The 19,449-nt window shown below is 45.6% G+C and overlaps 1 protein-coding gene across 1 annotated transcript in view; it reads left to right on the forward strand.

Annotated features, from left to right (window-relative positions):
* LOC144774087 (transient receptor potential cation channel subfamily M member 2-like) overlaps positions 1-19,449 on the forward strand; it is a 900,698-nt gene that overhangs the window by 624,176 nt on the left and 257,073 nt on the right. The window contains 1 exon segment of the mRNA XM_078659113.1: positions 17,791-17,936. Coding sequence (XP_078515239.1) covers positions 17,791-17,936 — 146 coding nt within the window.

The raw sequence follows: 19,449 nt of genomic DNA on the forward strand, positions 1-19,449 counted from the left end.
TTTTACCTTTTCCAGTGTCCGTGCCAACTTCTATACTAAGGTGTTCGAGAGTTTAGCAGAGTATGTAGGCCTGATTTGAACCCAACACCACAATTGGCGACCACGAAGGGACTCATCGGCGACTCGGAGGCCCGAAGGAGAGGTCGTGACGAAGGTTAGGAAACTCGCCATGGACGCGATCGCTGCCATTGAGTGACCCGAGTCTCGGCACCCACGGTGTGTTTTCCCTTCCTTCCGATCTGACCTTCCAGGTGGCGCCGGTCTTCGACTGAGATTCTGATCTTGGATTGTCGTGATGTGCCGTTTTGGCTGATTTGACCACAGAATTTGGCAGTTGGACGTTGGACGTTTGCAAATATTTGGTAAGCTTTTGAGCGGTGAGGTAGTCTACTGACACTTACTGTAGCTTTTTGAACCTTTGAATTTGAATTTGAATTTGTTAGCTAACGTTTTGAATCTTTGAATTTGAATCTGAATATGTGAAGTGCACCTCACATAGGCGGGCATGTAGGGATATTTCTCTGATTTATTTGACTTGAACGGTACACCGCGTTCGGTGTCACTTTTGTAGTATCGCGTTTTCGTGGTACTTTTTGAAACATGCCTGTTTTTAGCACACTCCGTAGGATGTGCTGTTCTGAAAATGGTACCAATTATCGATTAAGTGAAAAACAGCCGGCTCCCCCAGAGGGGACTCCAAATCGTGAAATGTATATTAAATTCGGTATTCCACCTATAATGTATAGTACATTATGGCATAAGTATACTAAGACTGATCGTGAATTACAGTGGCCACTATATGGGTCGTTTGACCTTCGAAAGGTACAGTATGTAGAGCAGTGTTTGTTTCAGCGAAGGTCTAGACAAGATATGTTTGATTGTGTGCGTATGTGGGAGAAGGAGGTGCGTGAACGAGTGAAGCGTGAGGAAGCCTTGGCGGAGAAAGTGCAGCGGAAGGCTGCACATGACAAAGCTTTACAGCTACAGGAGAAGGAATTACAGGAAAAGAAAGAGAGGGAGAGACGAGAACGTAATTTACAGGTTAATGGTCAATTCCCTATCAGGCGTCCTCTCTATCCAGTCCTTACTAATGAAACGGATGATTTTTCATTACTAGATCGTTGTCCGCCTCCGTACGTCGTACCTACGGCTCCGAACGAGGACTCGGACGAGGATAGTGATCGAACACAGCGTACCAGGTTATATACGGAACGAGCTGCGGAATTACGCTCAATTGCGCGAAAGCTAAATAATAAAACTGTTACTGTTTCTGATGTTACTAAACAAATGTAACAGTGGTCTGATAAGGAACGACTGTATTTTTTAGATCATTTTGGAGATGAAGTTGTTGAGCGGTATAGAAAATATTCTCTCGAGTTAGAACCTAAGGAGATATCCAAGGATCGTGAGAATTTTCGTAAAGGTCTTTTTGTTCTTTCAGATGCGGACGACTTCTTCAAGCGTTTGCTTGAACTGCGTAATGAGACGACACGGCTACGGGAGTTGGAAAAGTCGAAGAATTCGTCTACGTCCGGAGCGACGGGGATATCCAAAGAATGCCCTATCTTTGAAACAGATAAGATCGCTGCGATTAATGTTAGACCTATGCGAGAAGCTGCGCCTTTATATGTCCCTCATAAAGGGGATGGCACAGATGATGATAAAAGCTCCAAAGACGCGAAAGGGTATTTTGTATATAATTGGGTTTATACGCCTTGGAATAGAGCAGATGTCATGGCGCTTAAGAATGCTTTACCTGATCCCCGTAAAAACCCTGCGGCTTTTTATGAAAATGTTGAAAGTGCAATTTCTTCATGTATCATGACGTTAGTTGATATTGATCTATTTTTCGGGTTGATATTGCCCCCTGATATGTGGAGAGCCATTCGTAGGTTTGATGACCTCACGACTCTCGGGGCCACTTGGAAAGATCTTGTTCAGGCTGATTTAGATAGAGAACCAGCATGTAAGCCGTGTCAATTAATATTAGACCTTCCAGGTGCCATACTAACAAAACTAAAGACTCTTGCTCCCGCTAAAAAGATTGATTGGACTATATTAGCCTCTTGTAAGCAGAAAGCGGATGAATCAGTTTCCGATTTTTTCTCTCGCTTCGAGGAAGCGTTCCATGATTACAGTGGTCAATTATTGACAGAAGATACTGGCAGGCATCTATTCGTTGATAAGTATGTAGCTAATCTCCTACCGGAGATTGCGAAACGATTAAAAGCGAGTGAAAGTTCATGGACCACAGCAACCCCTGCTTCTTTATTGACTATGGCTCAATATTATGAAAGACAGGAATTGGAGGCGAAAGAAAGTAGTGAAAAGAAGGCGAAGGAATTGAAAACGAAGGTAATGTTAGCTCAGGTTCAGGCTACGAGAGGGAACAATAGAGGGGGGCGAGGATCGTACAGTAATGCTCCTCCCCCTCGTTCTGACATTTCTGTGAATCAATGTGCATACTGCAAACAGTTTGGGCATTGGATTGCAGACTGTCCGGTGTTTCGAGAGCAGCGTAATTTGAGGGGACGAGGAAGTGGGAGATCTAGGAATTATTATGGAGGGTCAAGAGGAGGTTATGGCACGAACGATCGTGGAGGATATGGAGCAAGGGGTCGTGGTCAGTCAGATTATAATACGTTTGATAACCGCAATCAATATCAGATAAATGAGGGTGATCCTGCTGAACCACGGGATGAGCATTACGCATAGGATTGCGTAGGATGGGGTGTGGAATCGGTTGAGGTACCAGTTGATCAGAGGGGTCCATACATAGAAGCACATGTTTTGGGTTCTACTGATCAATTTCTGGTCGATACAGGAGCTACTCGTAGCGCTTTGTCCAAACACTTGGTTCCAAGGGCTCCCCTGTCTGGCGAGGTAATTACAGCAATAGGGTTCGATGGAACACCTACTTCTAGCCCACTGTCTCAACCAGTTGCATTTCATGTTGATAAATTTGCTGCCCCTTGTCCCTTTTTGTTGTCTCCAAATACACCCGATAATATTATTGGACTCGATATGTTAAAACACTTTCGAGCTACCATTCGCTGTGCCCCAGAAGGAGTGCGAGTTGTGCTGAATGAGAATTACCCAGACTTTGAGCGAGTGTGTTTTGTCCATGAATCTGAAGTTCTGGCCTCCTTACCAAAAACATTGTGGGCCACTTCTGACACGGATGTAGGACGAATGATAATTCCCCCAGTGCGTATTACTGTAAAGGAGGGAGTATCTCTGCCACGTGTCCCGCAATATAAGATTTCTAGAGAAGGTGAACTTGCTTTAATACACATTGTAAATGATTTGATTTCGGCAGGAGTAGTCGAGGAAGTTCCTTACAATGTTTGCAATAGTCCAATTTTACCGATCCTTAAGAGAGATACCGATACTAAAGTTTACCGTTTCATTATTGATTTGAGGGAAATAAACAAGATAGTAGTGCCTCAGTATCCAGTGGTATCTGACATCACCACATTGCTTACGTTGGTTCCACCGACGGCGACTACTTTTACAGTCATTGATTTGAAGAACGCCTTCTTTTCGATCCCTGTACATCCTGACAGTCGATATCTATTCGGCTTTACATTAAATAATAAATCGTACAGATTCTGTCGAATTCCTCAAGGCTATACTGAAAGTCCTAGCATTTATAGTCAGGCATTAAAAAGGCAGCTTGATTCCTTTGACTTACAAGAGGGAGTGGTTCTCATTCAATATGTAGACGATATCTTACTTGCTGCAGACACGCCAGAACAATGTGAGAAGAGTACCTTTTCCTTGCTTTCCTTCCTGGCCAAACATAATCATAAAGTTTCGAAGAAAAAGCTGCAATATTGTAGACCAAAGGTGACCTACCTCGGTCATCTTTTGTCTAAGGAGGGCCGTGCGTTGACACCAGATCGAATTCAAGCAATATTAGATACCCCAGTTCCTCGCACTCAGAAAGATGTTCGCGCCTTTATAGGTTTGACGTCTTTTTGTAGGCAATGGATATTGGGTTTTTCACATACCGTTAAACCATTGTTGGCATTGTTGTCTAAAGATACACCGATTCCCATTGAATGGACGGATGAATGTCAGAATGCTTTTGAACAATTGAGACAAGCTCTTTGTTCTGCACCAGTGTTGGGTACACCTGATTACACGAAGATCTTTACATTATATGTACACGAGAAGGATGGGTGCGCATTGTCAATGTTAGTGCAGACACACGGAGACAAACAGAGGCCTTGTGCATACTTCTCGGCGGTACTCGACCCTGTGGCTCGAGGATTGCCTGGATGTTTTCGAGCAGTTGCAGCAACAGCAGTTGCGATACGACAAAGTGAGGGAATAGTTTTGTCACACAAATTGTTGGTGCTAGTTCCCCATGCGGTAGATGCGTTACTGAATCAAACGAAAACACAGCATCTAACCAGTGCCCGTCTGACAGGATATGAGCTAACGTTGTTGGCGCCGCACATCACACTAAAACGATGTGCAGCACTAAATCCTGCTACTTTATTGCCGGATCCTGTTGCTGAGACCCAGAAGGAAGAACAACATGATTGTGTTTTTCTGACTGAGGAACAGACAAAGGGTCGTATCGATTTACAGGATACGCCATTTCCAGATGTGGATGGGGAACTGTGGGTTGATGGGTCATGTGTGAGGCTACCAGATGGTACGACTTCCGCAGCTTATGCGATCACGACACTTAAGACTGTGGTAGAAGCAGCACGGATACCCCAAAAATCGGCTCAAGCGGCTGAGTTGATAGCCTTAACGAAGGCATGTGAGTTAAGTGCTGGATTATGTGTGAACATTTACACGGATAGTCGTTACGCTTTTGGAGTAGTGCATGATTTTGGCCTACTTTGGAAGGAACGAGGATTCCTGACTTCACACGGAGTACACATCATGCATGGAGAGTTGGTGCGCGATCTCCTGAATGCACTGTTATGCCCAAAGAAAGTTGCAATAGTCAAGTGCAGTGCACATAAAAAGGTGACGGACAAAATAGGGCAAGGCAATGCCTTTGCAGACCGCATTGCGAGAGAGACCGCTATGCTGCAAAATAATTGCCCCATGTATGTGGTGAAGTCACAAGCTGAGCGGTGGCATGATGCTAGAGAAGAAATACTAGATATACAGAAGTCAGCATCAGAGGCAGAACTTGCGAAATGGGCCACTGAAGGAGTATTGGATGATGAGGGTTGCTGGCGTAGTAAAGATATGGAGAAATGGAAACTACCCATGGCCTATTTACAAACAATGGTGCAAATGACACATGGACTGGCACACATTGGAGCTCTCGCAATTACTAAATTGCTTACACGAGTTTGGGAAAATGCTGACATTGCTAGCACGGCTAAGAGAGTAGTGCAGACCTGTCTGATATGTTTGCAGCACAATCCTGGACAAGGGACTCATACTCCTAAAGGTGGGTTTGTTCCACCTACTGCACCATTCGAAGTACTACAAATGGATTACATCCAGCTGGAACGCTGTAATAATCTCAAGTATGTCCTAGTAGTGGTGTGTGCCTTCAGCAAATGGATTGAGGCTTACCCTACGAAAGACAATACAGCATTGACAACAGCTAAGGTGCTACTCAAGGAGTACTTCCCGCGCTACGGTGTTTGTAAACTTATGTGGAGTGATAATGGCCCTCATTTCATTGGAAAAGTAGTGGAATATGTCTTGAAAGGATTGGGAATCAAACAACGATTCCATGCTGTCTTTCATCCGCAATCAGCAGGTTTAGTGGAGAGATATAATGCAACTCTGAAGCTGAAGCTAGCAAAGATAGTGGCATCGACATCTCTGAAATGGCCGGACGCTTTGCCTCTGGCATTGCTGTCCATTCGATCAGTGCCCCATTCTCGGTCTGGCCTCACACCCTATGAAGTAGTGTTTGGAAGGCCTATGAATATCTGGGGAGTTCCAAAACCTCGTTTGATACATGATATGCCTTGTATAATGATGAACGATTATCTGGCACGATTAACAAATGATTTGCTTTCTATTCATCAACAGGTTCGAGAGGCGCTCCCTGATAACTCCGCTGGTGAGGCTCACGATCTCCGTCCTGGGGACCACGTGATGGTCAAAATCTTTGAGCGATCCAGCAGTTTGGAACCGAGATGGCATGGCCCTGAGCAAGTGCTGCTGGCTACGCGAACTGCTGTGAGAGTCACCAACAAGAAGCGGTGGATTCATTCAACGCACTGCCGACGTGTCTCTCCGGATCTGGTGAGCCCTGTGGTGCTATCCGACTACAGAAAGATTTTGGATACAGAAAAGAGCCCAGCTGTCACGCCTGATGAATTGGAGGGAGCCTTCCCGGACCACGTTGTTTCGGATAAAGTGAAGTACAATCTACGACCCAGGAAATAAGATTCCTTTTGTGTTTTTGAAACTGGTTGGTAACCGCTCTGAGGTTTGTGAAACGGAAGCCGGGAATATCAAGGGGGGGGGATCAGTTCTGCCCAGTGTAGCGACACCCGTCTTGAATCCCGGAGAACAAATCAACGGCAGCCTCGGTTCAGAACCATCGTTTTAATTTTTCTCGCTTAGTGTTGCTTTTGAAGAGTATTGTTTTGTGAACTATGGCATCTCCTTCGACACGAAGAGGGAGAATTCTTGGTGCTGTTTTGTTTGTCTTGACCGTAGTGGTGATCGCAGTATTAGCTTGGACTATAGAACTGTTGTTTCCTGCACGAGAACATTTACTGCCCACCACTCCAAGTCCGTCTGAACATTTTCATTTCACTCTGCCTTTTCACGAAGAAAGACATAGGCAGACTTATTTGAATAACAGTTTTATTAAGATTCTGCATCATACTCATAACATGACCAACACGTCCAATTGTTGGGTATGTGGGATGTTGCCCGGACATCAGAAGAAGGGAGGAACACCACTCATTCCTCTCCCGTTTTCTCATAATGGTTCTTGTCATGCTTGGTACACTCTTCTTTTTACTCTGCGATGGCCAACGAAAGGTGGATTACTTTTTCGGTTGAATAAAATATGCTATAACGATAAAGATGGCTATCCACATGCTGAAGGAACTAAATTCGAATGGGAAGAATATCGTCCGGACAATATTTCTACACCTCGTGTATATACGAATCAAAGACTCATAAATGTGACGAACATGCATATAATAACGGTGATCGATACAAAAGCAGATTTGTGTATTAGAAATAAAGGTACAATCCCCGTAGGTCGCAGTGAATGTAATATTACACTTACCTTTGATACACCAACTGGAATTGCATTTGTAGCTTCGCATAACACATATTTTATTTGTGGAAATAAGGGATATCACCGTCTACCTTTGGGATGGTTAGGAACGTGTTATGTAGCATTTGTATTACCACCTGTGTTTATTGCTCCTCCCATGTATCACAATGATTATGTTTTGTACCATGATTTCATATTGAATAGAGTGAAACGAACAATAGATCTTGATGAAATAGACCAGACTGATACCACTTTACAACAATATGTAGATTTCAATTTGGGGTTATTTTCATTCGTAGGAGCTGCATTAAATAGCAGAAAGATAAGGCGGCTTACACGTGTGGTGGAAGCCGTTGCCAACGAAACTGCCTCTGCTTTAGGGAATATTACTGAGGAATTGCAAATTACCAGAATTGTGGCGCTCCAGAATCGAATGGTTCTAGATGTGATACTAGCTGATAGGGGTGGAGCATGCCGCGTCATCGGAAGTAGTTGTTGCGTGTACGTACCAGATAACTCACCTTCTGTATATGATTCGATTACAAAATTACATAAGATAGCTGCTGAGATCCACCCAGAAAATGGAACATGGACTTTTTCTGGTTGGTTCTGGACCCTGCTTAGTACTTGGGGTTGGAAATTATTAACGATTCTCTGTGTTTTTATTGGAGTATTATTTTTCCTTTGTCTATGTATTCAATGTGGCCCTACATTATGTTCTGTATGTATCACAGCCTGTATTCCGTCCAAACGAGCTATTGTCAAACAAGAGAAACTGATCAATGATGAAGTATTGAAAATAATGGCTATTGACATTGAGGATGAACATTCTGACTATGTCCACTATGAGGTAGCTTTTGCTAAACGCTAAAAGGGCCGTCTGTCGTGTTTTGGCAGCTCCTGAGTTAGCGTTTAGCACAGCTACACGGTCTTTTCTGTTAACTTGACCAAAACGAACGGGGGCCATTTTGAATCCTTCTGCCTTCCGTTTCCTATGAACACGTTGCCTCGTGGTCAGTGTGCCCTTTTGTCCTTTCTCGATACCCATGGTCACTAGTCTGCTCGGCAACAGGCTATTTTTAGTACTGGTCAAGCGCACATGCGCATTACGCACCAATTGGTCACTCTTCAGGAATGTTCATGCTAACTGACCAGTGCTGTCGAAACTCCTCCCACGTGTTGGCTGTGTTCCAAAAATGACCTTATATGTACCTAAAATGTGTAAACTTGTAACCGCCTATCTTTTTATTGCTATTAAACTATATAAAAGAGGTCGCGCACCGATGTTCGGTGTGCTACTTCTTACATTACCGAAGGGTGCTGTTGGAATGTATCACCACCCCATGGGGTCTTAATAAACTTGTCTTTTACCTTTTCCAGTGTCCGTGCCAACTTCTATACTAAGGTGTTCGAGAGTTTAGCAGAGTATGTAGGCCTGATTTGAACCCAACACCACAGTGGGACACAGAGCTGCAAAGGACTGCTCCTCATCAGGAATATTTTCGGGAATTGAAGCCGCAATACAACCGGCCAGAGGGGTATTCTTCTCACTACGCCACTGGAGTCAAGCTATCCTAGCTGATGAAGGCTGATAGCCAGAAACCGGTCTTAGGATGCTTGATTCCGGTCCAGGGAAGACATGACTTGGCAGTTCGGGCTGGACTGTTCCCATGAGGCACAGGATTAAGGCAGATTTGCATATGGCCATGTCTGAACTGGGGTGGCTTGGTGAGCAAGATAACAATGGATTAAACCCAGTTCTGTGACTGGGGGTGAATGTTTTGCCATTGTGCAACATTCCGTCCATCATCTTGTGTGTTTTGCTGGGTTTTATGAAGAGGCATGTTAGTGATAGGGGCTGTGCGTTCATGTATTAGTTTGCGACCCTCCTTCGACAGTAGGTGACCTAAGTATGTGACCTCCTGTCGACAATACTGAAATTTCTAAAGTAACACCTTGCGTCCATGATGTACCAAATGTAATAATAATTAAACTGTGGCGTCTTTACAGCCTTTTTCAGTGTTTAAGCCACAAGAAGATTGTCAACATATTGCAGCAACACAATACTAGAGGGGAGTTCCAAAGCATCCAATTGTCCTTTCAAAACCTGGCTATAAATACTGGGGCATTCTGTATAGCCTTGTGGAGCACAGCAGAATCTAAAGTTCTCACCAGCTATTGCAAATCCAAACAGATGACGGTTTCGGGGTGTATGGGGATGCTAAATAAAGCATTTTTCAAACCGATCACTGAGAAGAATGTAGATGTGGATGGAATTATTGTCAGGATCTTTGTAATGTCAGGGACCACATGATATTGGGGAACCACATTTTAATTGACCTCTATAAGATCAATAACGAATCGGTAAACATCAGGGTGGGCGTCAGGACAGTCCAAGGGGGTCTTTTTTAAAATGGGGAGAATAGGGCTATTGCCCACATTCACTGCTGTCTCTTCGACTACACCATATTTAATCAATTCCTGTATTATTTGCAACAATGCCTTCTCTGCTGCCTAGGGTATTTTGTACTGGGGGATTCGGGGCAGCCTGGCATTTTTCTTGATCTGTATAGAGACTGGTGGGATCTGAAGCAACCCCACATCTGTATCTCCTGTAGCCCATAATGTGCGTGGCACGTCTCGGAACTCGGGAGGGATGGGATCATCCTTTGCAAAGCCTTGCTTGGCGCAGGCAACTCGCGCGCCAACAGTCATGTAAACGCCGTCTAGGGAACAGTAAATTGTCGCATGCAAACTTTTTAACAGATCCAGTCCTAGTAAGTTCTCCCCACAATTGGATGTCAGTAGGAATGGAGAGTCAACCATAAAAAGGGCCAATAGTCAAAGCAAGATCCTTGCAAATGGTGCTAACAACCGGTATGCCTGAGAAACACACCAAAACATTATTTAGGCCAGACAGAGCTGCCCCCGGGACCAGAGAATGGGAAACAGAGCTATTCATAGCCCCTGTATCAAATAGAAACTTCTCAGTGGTACCTTGTAAATCTGCAGTAACGTATGGTCCACACTGATCTACAGGCACCGGAACTGGTCCATCGCCCTGCCCTTGGCTGTCCTAGCTATGAGACAACCCGGTCACCTCGTCCATGTCATAGTTGTTATGGTAGTACTGTCTTCCCCGAGGGTCATCAAAATAATTCCCGCTCTGCCTGTTGTAAAACTCATCCCCTGTCTGTGGCCACCCTCAGCCTCCTCGCCCTCTGCCTCCACAACACTGATTTCTCTGAGTCCCACCTTCCTGCAACAATTGCGGGCGCTCAATCTGCCAATGTCCCTCCTTCTTACAGCACACACATTGGTTGGGTTCCACAGGAACACCCGAAGCACCACCCTTGCTTGTTTGGGATAGCCGTGGACCCGAACCTAAATGTCATCCTGTATCTCTTCCTCTCGTAACTTGCAGCATCAACACCCGTCTTCAAATCTTTTTACTTCTTTTCCACCCTTTCTTTATCTCTGTTCTCTCTTTGCTCCTAGTACTGCACCATACTCAATATTACTAATGGGGAGGACGTCATCCAAGTACTTTCCGAAGTCTGCAACCTAGTGGCAACCTCAGGGAGTAAGTTAATAGCAAGTCTATTCACGAACAAACAGACACCACCCTCCTGTGACGAATCCTGACCACTAAAGTCGAGAAACACCCCTTTAACTCTGGTGAAGAAATCCAACACACTCTCATCCTTCTTCTGATGACACAGAGTCAACTTATCTCAGTCCACTTTCTTCGGTGGGATAAGGGAGTGAATATAAACAATAAAACGTCCCAGTAAAGCCAATAATTCTGCCTTTGGATTCTCCCCGGGCTTGCACTTCTTTTCCCATGCCCTAATCTCATCCCAACTCCAGAGCATTGTCCTGTGTATGGACCTGTCTCCATATAGCTACCGGTACTAACAAGCCGTAAAATAACTCTATGTCAGCTAATGTCATCACTGTGGAGGAGGCCGCCTTTGTCAATTCTTCATAATATGCAGGTGTTTTTTTATTGGGTCCGGTAAATGGCTCTTTAAACAAAGGACATCAGTCGTTTTCCAAGGGGTATAGATCCATTGCTCTAGGAACCGAGCATCGACTCGCTGTCTTATTACAGTATTAGTGGAGTCGCGCAATTCTGGTATTTCAGGATGGTAAATAGGGTGGTCTTCCCACATGGGGTGCTGCGTCCCTATCATCAGGACCTTCTGGAGCATTCTACCTTGGTAACATACCAGTGTGGACACATTACTGAAAACCTCATGTCTGTAACATACTCTGTCCCGTATGTCATAGATAACCTGTGGTGCTGTACCATGGAAACACTGCTCCCACAATTCTATAAGTGTGGCCGACATATGTTTAAGGGCATGTTGCTGTATAAAGGGCTCCTAATCTTTCATCACACTCCACACATCCTCCACACTATAGATCGGGTGCCAGGCCCATTGAGTGGCCTGGTTTGCCAGCATCAGTTTCTCCTCTGTACCCACAGCAGAGCGCACCAACACTTTATCCAGATGGTCACGTGCTGCTGCCCAATTGGCTCCGAGAGGTCCGAGTGCAGGCGTGTCTGCATTCAACAGTGGCTGTGGCGTCATACTCACAGGGGAAAGGGCAGACACAGAGACAGGAACCATCATGTAGGTGGACAGAGTTGTAGGTGTAAAAGGGAAAGTAGTAGTTGAAGCAGAATCAAGGGACGTGGCAGGAAAGGGAAGGGATATAACAGGGGAAACGGCAGTATCCACCCCTGTGGTCGGTGGGAATGCAACTGAAGCAAGCAGGGCAGGGGTCAGAGAAGCAAGTGGGGCTAAGGCCGTGGCACCATTACCAGAAGCATCAGAGGGAATAGTCCCAGAGGCCGAGGATGGAGGGTTGGGGACGTTAGGAAATATCCGCTGTGGAGCATAAGATGGCAGGGGACGAGAATCCAAGAGCTCTTCTACAAGCTCAGCTTTCTCCTCCCTAGCAACATAGCTTTTGTCAGTCTGCAAACTAAACTTCCTATCTGTGCACTGTATGCCTTTCTCAGTCTTTTCCCTTTCGTAGGCTACTGCCCTCTGTGTAATAGTCTGTGTCTGCTTTCTTTGAACCTCTTTCTCCGCTTGCATGGGTCGCTGCTTAGCTTCTTTCTGCCATGCTCTCAAGGAATCAAACCTGTCTGCCTCCTCCTCTTAGCAAAAATTTGTCCTGCGGGAAATTTATTTTCTGCTCATCAAACGAGCCAGTAAGTGGCCATTGCAACTCAGCATTGTACCTCGCATATTTATTCAACAATGTGCTAAACATAATAGGGCCAATACCATGCTTGACATATATGTTGAAATTTGGAGTACCCTCCAGAGGTGCAGGCTGGCTCTCTTCCAACCTAGCATTAGTAGTACAGCATCGGCATCCGAAATATCCGAATTTACTTACACAAGGCATCCTAATATAAAACTCTAACACAGTCATAAATAAATAAACAAAAGCACTCAAGAACCAAAACCACTTGTCCGGAAGCCACAGTCACTCCTCACTCACACACGCATTTCTCCAGCGTCATCATCAGCATTTGTCCACAGAGCGCAGCACGCCAAAACACAACAGGCAACCCACAGATCAGCCCGAAGGCTACATGATCACTCACAAGGCGACAGTCCGGAGACCGTACTAAATTCAAGAGGACAGGCTCTAGCCCCAGACCTTTTCAAGTGCACGCCAATTTTCCAGCTGGTCTGGCAGAGTGCTCGCGAACGGCCCCAGACCTTTTCAAGCGAGGGACGAATTTCCAATTGGCCTAACAGGTTGTTCACAAACACTCTGTTTCCTTTGCAAGAGTCTCCACACCCACCAATTTCAAACCAAGACAGTCCTCAGACAGTACTAAGACACAGCTCCTCAACTCGTGTCGTTCAAGCAAGGCAGTTCAGAAACTGCAGACAAGACAGTCAGAAGACTGTATCAAGACACAGCCCAAAGGCTTGTGCCGACCATGAATGGCACCATTTTCCCAAGAACCCAATCACTCACCTGGTGAACACAGGTTGAGTCAAATTATTCTCCACTGCTGACTCTTCGGACCCAAACGATCATCTCCAAGGTGTTAGGACCCCAGCTGGTGACCGCTAGACGAGGATCCCCCCAATCGGAAGGGCGGGGCAGCTGCGAGAACCAAGCTCGGTCTTATGGATGTCTTACCGACCAGACACCATCCCGGCCCCTGCAACCCGATTACGGGTGAGATGCCACACTTCGAGGGGTCCCTTTTCAGGTGCCAACTGAAGGACGGTGCCCTCTAGGACTACACGGGTTCTTAAGACCACCTGCTATGCCTTCCCAAATGAAGAGTCGGTCAGACAGTAGAGAATGAAAACTTACATTTATTCAGGTATGTACTCTGCAGTGGAGCCCAGTCAGACCTTCACCCTAAGATGTCTGTCAATGGAACTGACTCCCCCAGGGCACGCTAATACATAATGAACCTCTCTAGAGACTTCAGCCACACCTCTGGTGGAATACTACCGGCTTTAGCCAGGCATGAACAAAGGAGGTACACAGAGATGAGCTAGCACCTGCCAGAAGGGTGCACTATCAGTATCTCAAGGCTACTGTGTCGAGTCTCAGCGTCTCCTAATGTGGGGGCAGAGCTACATGGAGAGATAGGAATGTGCAAACAGAATAACAGTTCATTAACAAGTCAAGTTACAGCCTTGAACAAGAGAGAATAATAACGAAGTGCAGTGTTCTGCTGAGGCAAGCGATTCTAAAAACAAAGGCCTAATACAAGCACAGCTCAGGCACTCTACTAAGGATTATGAAATACAAAATGGAGTCACATTGACTAATCGAAGGCCTACATGCTGCATGGATAACTCAGTGGGTTACATAGCGCGAGTACAAACGCATGTATTTTAGCCACACAATGCTAACCTAATATAACATAACGAGTGCATTATAGGAAGGGGAGTTTCAAGTCTAGCACTCTAACAGCAAGCCGAGTCAGACCGAGATAGGACACTTGGGAGCAGCAATCAGTAATTACAACTGGGTTCCACCTTAATTACAAGTGTACAATTATAGTAAAGTTGTCAACCATCCCCAAGTTGTGGTGAAATAATTCATTGATGGCTTGTGCAAGCTCAGTCTTGAAGACTGAATTGGATAAGGAAAAAGGAGGAAAATGCCAAGTGAAGGCAGGAGGTCTGGGGAGTGGTCGAATTAACGCACAGGAGAGGTTCGCAGTCACAAACTCAGGGGGCCAGGCTCTTGAAAAGTAGCCAAAAATCTATGTGAGTATCATATACAGAGGAATAGTGTGTATAGCCCGACCCAGTGTGGAACCTGTATCTCTCTATTTCTAGTAAGTTCTTCCTGTCCATAAGTTCCTGAAGAGCACGCTCTGCCACAGTGGATCGACGAGGGGGTCCTAATCTAGGGCAGCCCGCTACATTGTATCAGACCAACAGTAAGAGAATGATAAAACAGGGGGTCGTCATAATTAGGACAATACACCCCCCACGAGCAGGACTGCCAGATCATCCTTGTCACAGCGGGCTATCACATACCTACCACCTGTGTCCAAAAACATCTCCTGCAATCGAATCCCCTATACATATACTACAATTGGAATGATACTATTTACTCGAATAAGAGCACCATGAGCATGGGATGTAAAGCCTGCAGCACAGCAGTATCCCTGTATTTCACGTTGGGTTAGCATACCACTCACCGGCTTAAGGTGCGTTTCTTGTAGTATCGCTACGTCTATTTCATGTTGTTTTAAATACGCCACCACTTTCAGAATCATTCTATTATCATTTAGGACTGTGACCTTCAATGTAAAAAATCTAATCAAATGATAAGCCGCATGGCCGACCACATACATGTCCACGTCAGCAATTGCACACCATGCAAGACACCCCATCTGCTACACCCAGTCATATAGTAATCAGTATATTTTCTCAAAAACAACATAACACAACCCAAAACAATAAGGTTCCCACCTGCACTATGCAACACCTCAACTTCCATAGCAGATTAGAGTCCCCCCTAACACACCCCAGCCATCCTCCCAAAAGGATCAACTGACAATAAAAGGTAATGAGTGTTAAACACATGGGGGTAGATGTTACTGGTTCTATTTCTCCTTGTCGGCTTTATCCACATAGGTGTCATGTGTAATATAGTGAGTGCCCCGGGTGCCCATTGCAGGGAAAAGAAAACTTGAGCGGTAGCAGGAATACCCCCTCTATTAGTAGCATGGCAGAGTGTGTACGGGATAGCAGCAAAGCAAAGAGCAATCAAAATGCAAGAGATCTCTCAGCTCATATTGTAGGTTAGGTCAGCATTATTTTCTAAGCAAACCAAAACAGCTTCATCAACAGGCAATGCAAATACCCTGCGGAATGACAACCTCATCTCTATTGGCTCCAATCACACTACCCTTCAACCCCCCAACATCCCCAAATCCCTGTAAATGGAAGAAGACCTATGAGAATAAAGCATGGAAGCATAGTATAAGGTCAAAATCTCAGTGTCAGCAAATGATGCCAGTTTATAGAGCCATGTGTAGTTCACTGTTCATCTGTTTCAGGCTGGTCTTCTCCATCCTCATGTACCACTCGCGGGGAGTTTCATCTACTGCCAGAACCCTCTTACTTCTTGATGAACTGGAGTAGTGACTTGGGGACTGTGAAATAGGGCGCCTTACCCAACGAAATCACTCGCAACCTAGCAGAATATGTCATGGCATAGTCTAGCTGCAGTTCTCAGAGTGTTTGTTCAACTGGGATAACCAGACGTTGGGCATTTTGTGCCTGTAGAATAAAATAGGGAAGATGGATAGCTCAGATTCCTCATGACGCAACACACCAAGCTCTCGGGCTTTGCACAAAGCTCCATCGCGATCCCTATAGTTCAGCAGCCTCGCAATTATAGGTCGAGGATGAGCTACCAGCACCAGTCGTGATACAAGAGAACGGTGGGCCTGTTCAACACATACATATCTGAAAAGGTATCTCTACCCATTATCTTTACCAGAAGGTGCTCCACATAACACGCCATATTGTCTATATTGGTTGTCTCCACCACACCCACACTTCGGATATTATTCCTTCTGAAACTGCCCCCTTAGTCTTCTGTTTTAGCCTGTAAGGTGAGTAGGAGTTTATCTAGCTTTTTATGTGTCGCTCTGTCCACGTTCACTCCATCCTCTGCATTAGAGACCCTCCTCTCTACATTGTCCAGTCTCTCTGCATGTTTGTTTAATGGTTTGGATATTCTGTCTATACAGAAGCAGAGAGCATCAATCTTCCCATCTATTTTGGTCAAACTCTGCTGCATAGTCATTAATATTTGTTTCAAGTCTGTATCAGCAATGGGGTCTGTGTGGTCTGAGGCAGCCCCAGAGCCAACAGCCTCAGAGTCCCGGGGTCTTGGCATCTACGGTAGATCAAAATGAAGTTTAGTTTGGGGTGTCTCTGTTTTACCCATGTTGTAGGCTTCAGACGATCTGATCACTCCTAGACTAGTGCTGCTGCTTCTGTGTGTTAAAAAAGAGTCAAAAGCCTTGGAATGCAGCGATATGAGCCAGGTTGGAAATCCTTGACCAGTGAGCATTCTACACAAAAGGGGGCACCCCAGAATTCATCAGACCATGTCTCAGACTAGTGTGAGGCACCTAAGTATCGCTATAAGCAGCTGGAGGAATAGGTTCCCTTAGGTGGTCAGAGAATTCCTACTCTAGGAGCGTCACCACCGATAGACCGCCAATCAACAGCCTCCCAGCTGGGCTGTAAACCCCAACGCGGGCACAGCAACATCCAGTTACTGCCGCTGTGGGCCTGTCATTTTCTGATGCATTCCCAGCTGTGAGGCTAAAGCATAATGGAGACTTTTAGACGCCTTCAGGTCCAGCCGGCTCTGTAAACTGCTCTCCCTCGATGCAGGCTCCATGGTGCTACAGCACCGCACCCACGTCGTCCATCACGGGCCTCCTCCATATTGTTCCCAGGCCCAGCTCCCCGCCCACCAGAATCACGCCACATGCACGCACCCTAGTGAAGCCAGAAGAAGCAACTGTGCTCAGGATGCAGCGGCGGTAATACGATCTCAGGACCGCCCGACCACCCTGACGGGGGCCGTACGGAGATGCCAGTCATGCCACACCGAGGATGCTTGCTCGATCCAGTCTAGGCCGCCGTCAGCCGCAATATTTACCACAGCACCAGGAGGGGCGCTACCTGGGGGTCCCGGTGTCCCCACCTGCAGGTAGGGGTAATCAGAGGTTCCTGTAGGGCTAGCGGGGCACCCTAGGCATCAGGATCATGACCGATGATAATGCAGCCGCCGGAGCTCTCTTAACATGCAGCCGTCTTGGAACTAGGCAAGCTCCACCCCCAACAGTTTGGGTGTTTTTGATGTCTGTCACTGTTAGGTTTGTTGTTTAATTTTTCACATAGTAATATAATGTTTATCTCCTTTTGCATGATATTTCCAAATGTTAGCATTGATAAGAGTGTTATTTGGACTGGTTTGGCCTCCTTGACAGCTTTTGATGTTCTTTATGCTGATTTTAGGTGTCTTCTCAGAGTGCTGTGGAGAAAATCAGGTGGATGCTGAGCAGCTCCTGACTAGAGTGTCCTCATCCTGGGGAGACACCACCTGCATGTGGCTGGCTGAGAACTCTAAAGCCAGGAGTTTCATGTCAAATGGAGGAGTGCAGGTGGGTGAGGACATCCAGTTCACTTGTGGCTCTTTAATTCTGTGGTCCCTTATAAGTATTTGTATAAAGTGAACTTACATACACACTCACAAAGTGCTATGAAGTAGAGGGAAATACAATGCAACTACAATTTGGAAGGGAAGGGGGTCATAGAAAGATGCAGTTTAAAATAAAAGGGGTACGCAGGAAGATGATAGAGAATGGGGGCACATAATGTCAAATTGTACATAGGTGGTATTAGTAGAAGCAGGCTAAAGTGAGTAGCAGAGCAAATGGCAACATGAGGTAAACATGTAAGATGAGCGTAAGGGAACCAATAAATAGTACAGTTCAGCAATGTGCTTCCAGATGTGCCTCCGGGTAAGACGGAATTGTTCCACTATCCAGCAGTTTGAGTTGCATGGACAAGGCCTGACCTCAAAGCTACAGGAAAGAGGTTACCCTCATAAACTCTTGAAACATTCTATGAAGAGAGCGAGATGGACACCCAGGGAACATCTCCTTGAGAAGAGACCAAGACGAGCGACTGAGAGGATGGTATGTGTATCCACCTTTGGCCCGCACACGAACCAACTCCAAAATATCATCAAAAAAAGTTGGCATTTGGTGCAGGAAATTCTCCCGGACATAGGTGTCCCTCTCTTTGCTCTTAAAAAGAACAGGAGTATTGGTGAAATGATTACATCTACTAGACCACCTCCAAAAAGGGACTCTCAAAGCACAATCTTTGGAACCAATCCAGTCAAAGGGCACCGCAAATGCGGGACATGTTCCGTCTGCGATCTCACAATAGAAGGCTCGTTGTTCACGGATGGTAACAGGTTTTGGCGTCACAATGAACATACGAATTGTAAGACCAAGTACACTGTGTATGCCATACAATGTCCGTGCAAGAAGCTGTACATTGGTAAAACCACGCAGGAGGTCCGCCAAAGAATTATTCAACATCGGTCAAGGATCAACAACAAAAACATGACAGCCCCTCTGGTCTCTCATTTCCTGCAACAAAAACATTCCTGTCTTGACATCAGATGGACTGTTCTAGCCGTTATCAGGGGTGGTACTGGTGATCCTGATCTTTGGCTTTCCCAGAAGGAGGCGTACCTCATACTGAAATTCGATACATCCAACTCCGGTCTGAATGAAATGTCTGAGACTGCCAGTTTGTAAATTCCTTTCGATCCACGGAGTTGAGGTTGGCTGTGCTGCATTTTCCCCATTTTCCCCTTTTTCTTCATTTTATTTTTATTAATTTGGAAATCTACGTTTGTCATTATTGAGGGAGTTTCCTACACGATCATTTAACCGGGTATGGGATTCCAGAGCTGTCTTTATTGCTGTGTATTTGTGCCAGTATGGGATTTCAGAGCTGTTGTTACTATTTGTGAATTTGTGCCAGTTTCACGCTAAAAATTTGGGTTGTAAATATGCTCTCGATGCGCTCTCGTTTACATACGCAGCTTTGTAATTTTTGGGAAAGTAGACTGTATTTCTTAATGTGTGACGTGTTATG

Source organism: Lissotriton helveticus, chromosome 8 (genome assembly GCF_964261635.1).
Source record: "Lissotriton helveticus chromosome 8, aLisHel1.1, whole genome shotgun sequence".
In the NCBI taxonomy this organism is placed as follows: Eukaryota; Metazoa; Chordata; class Amphibia; order Caudata; family Salamandridae; genus Lissotriton; species Lissotriton helveticus.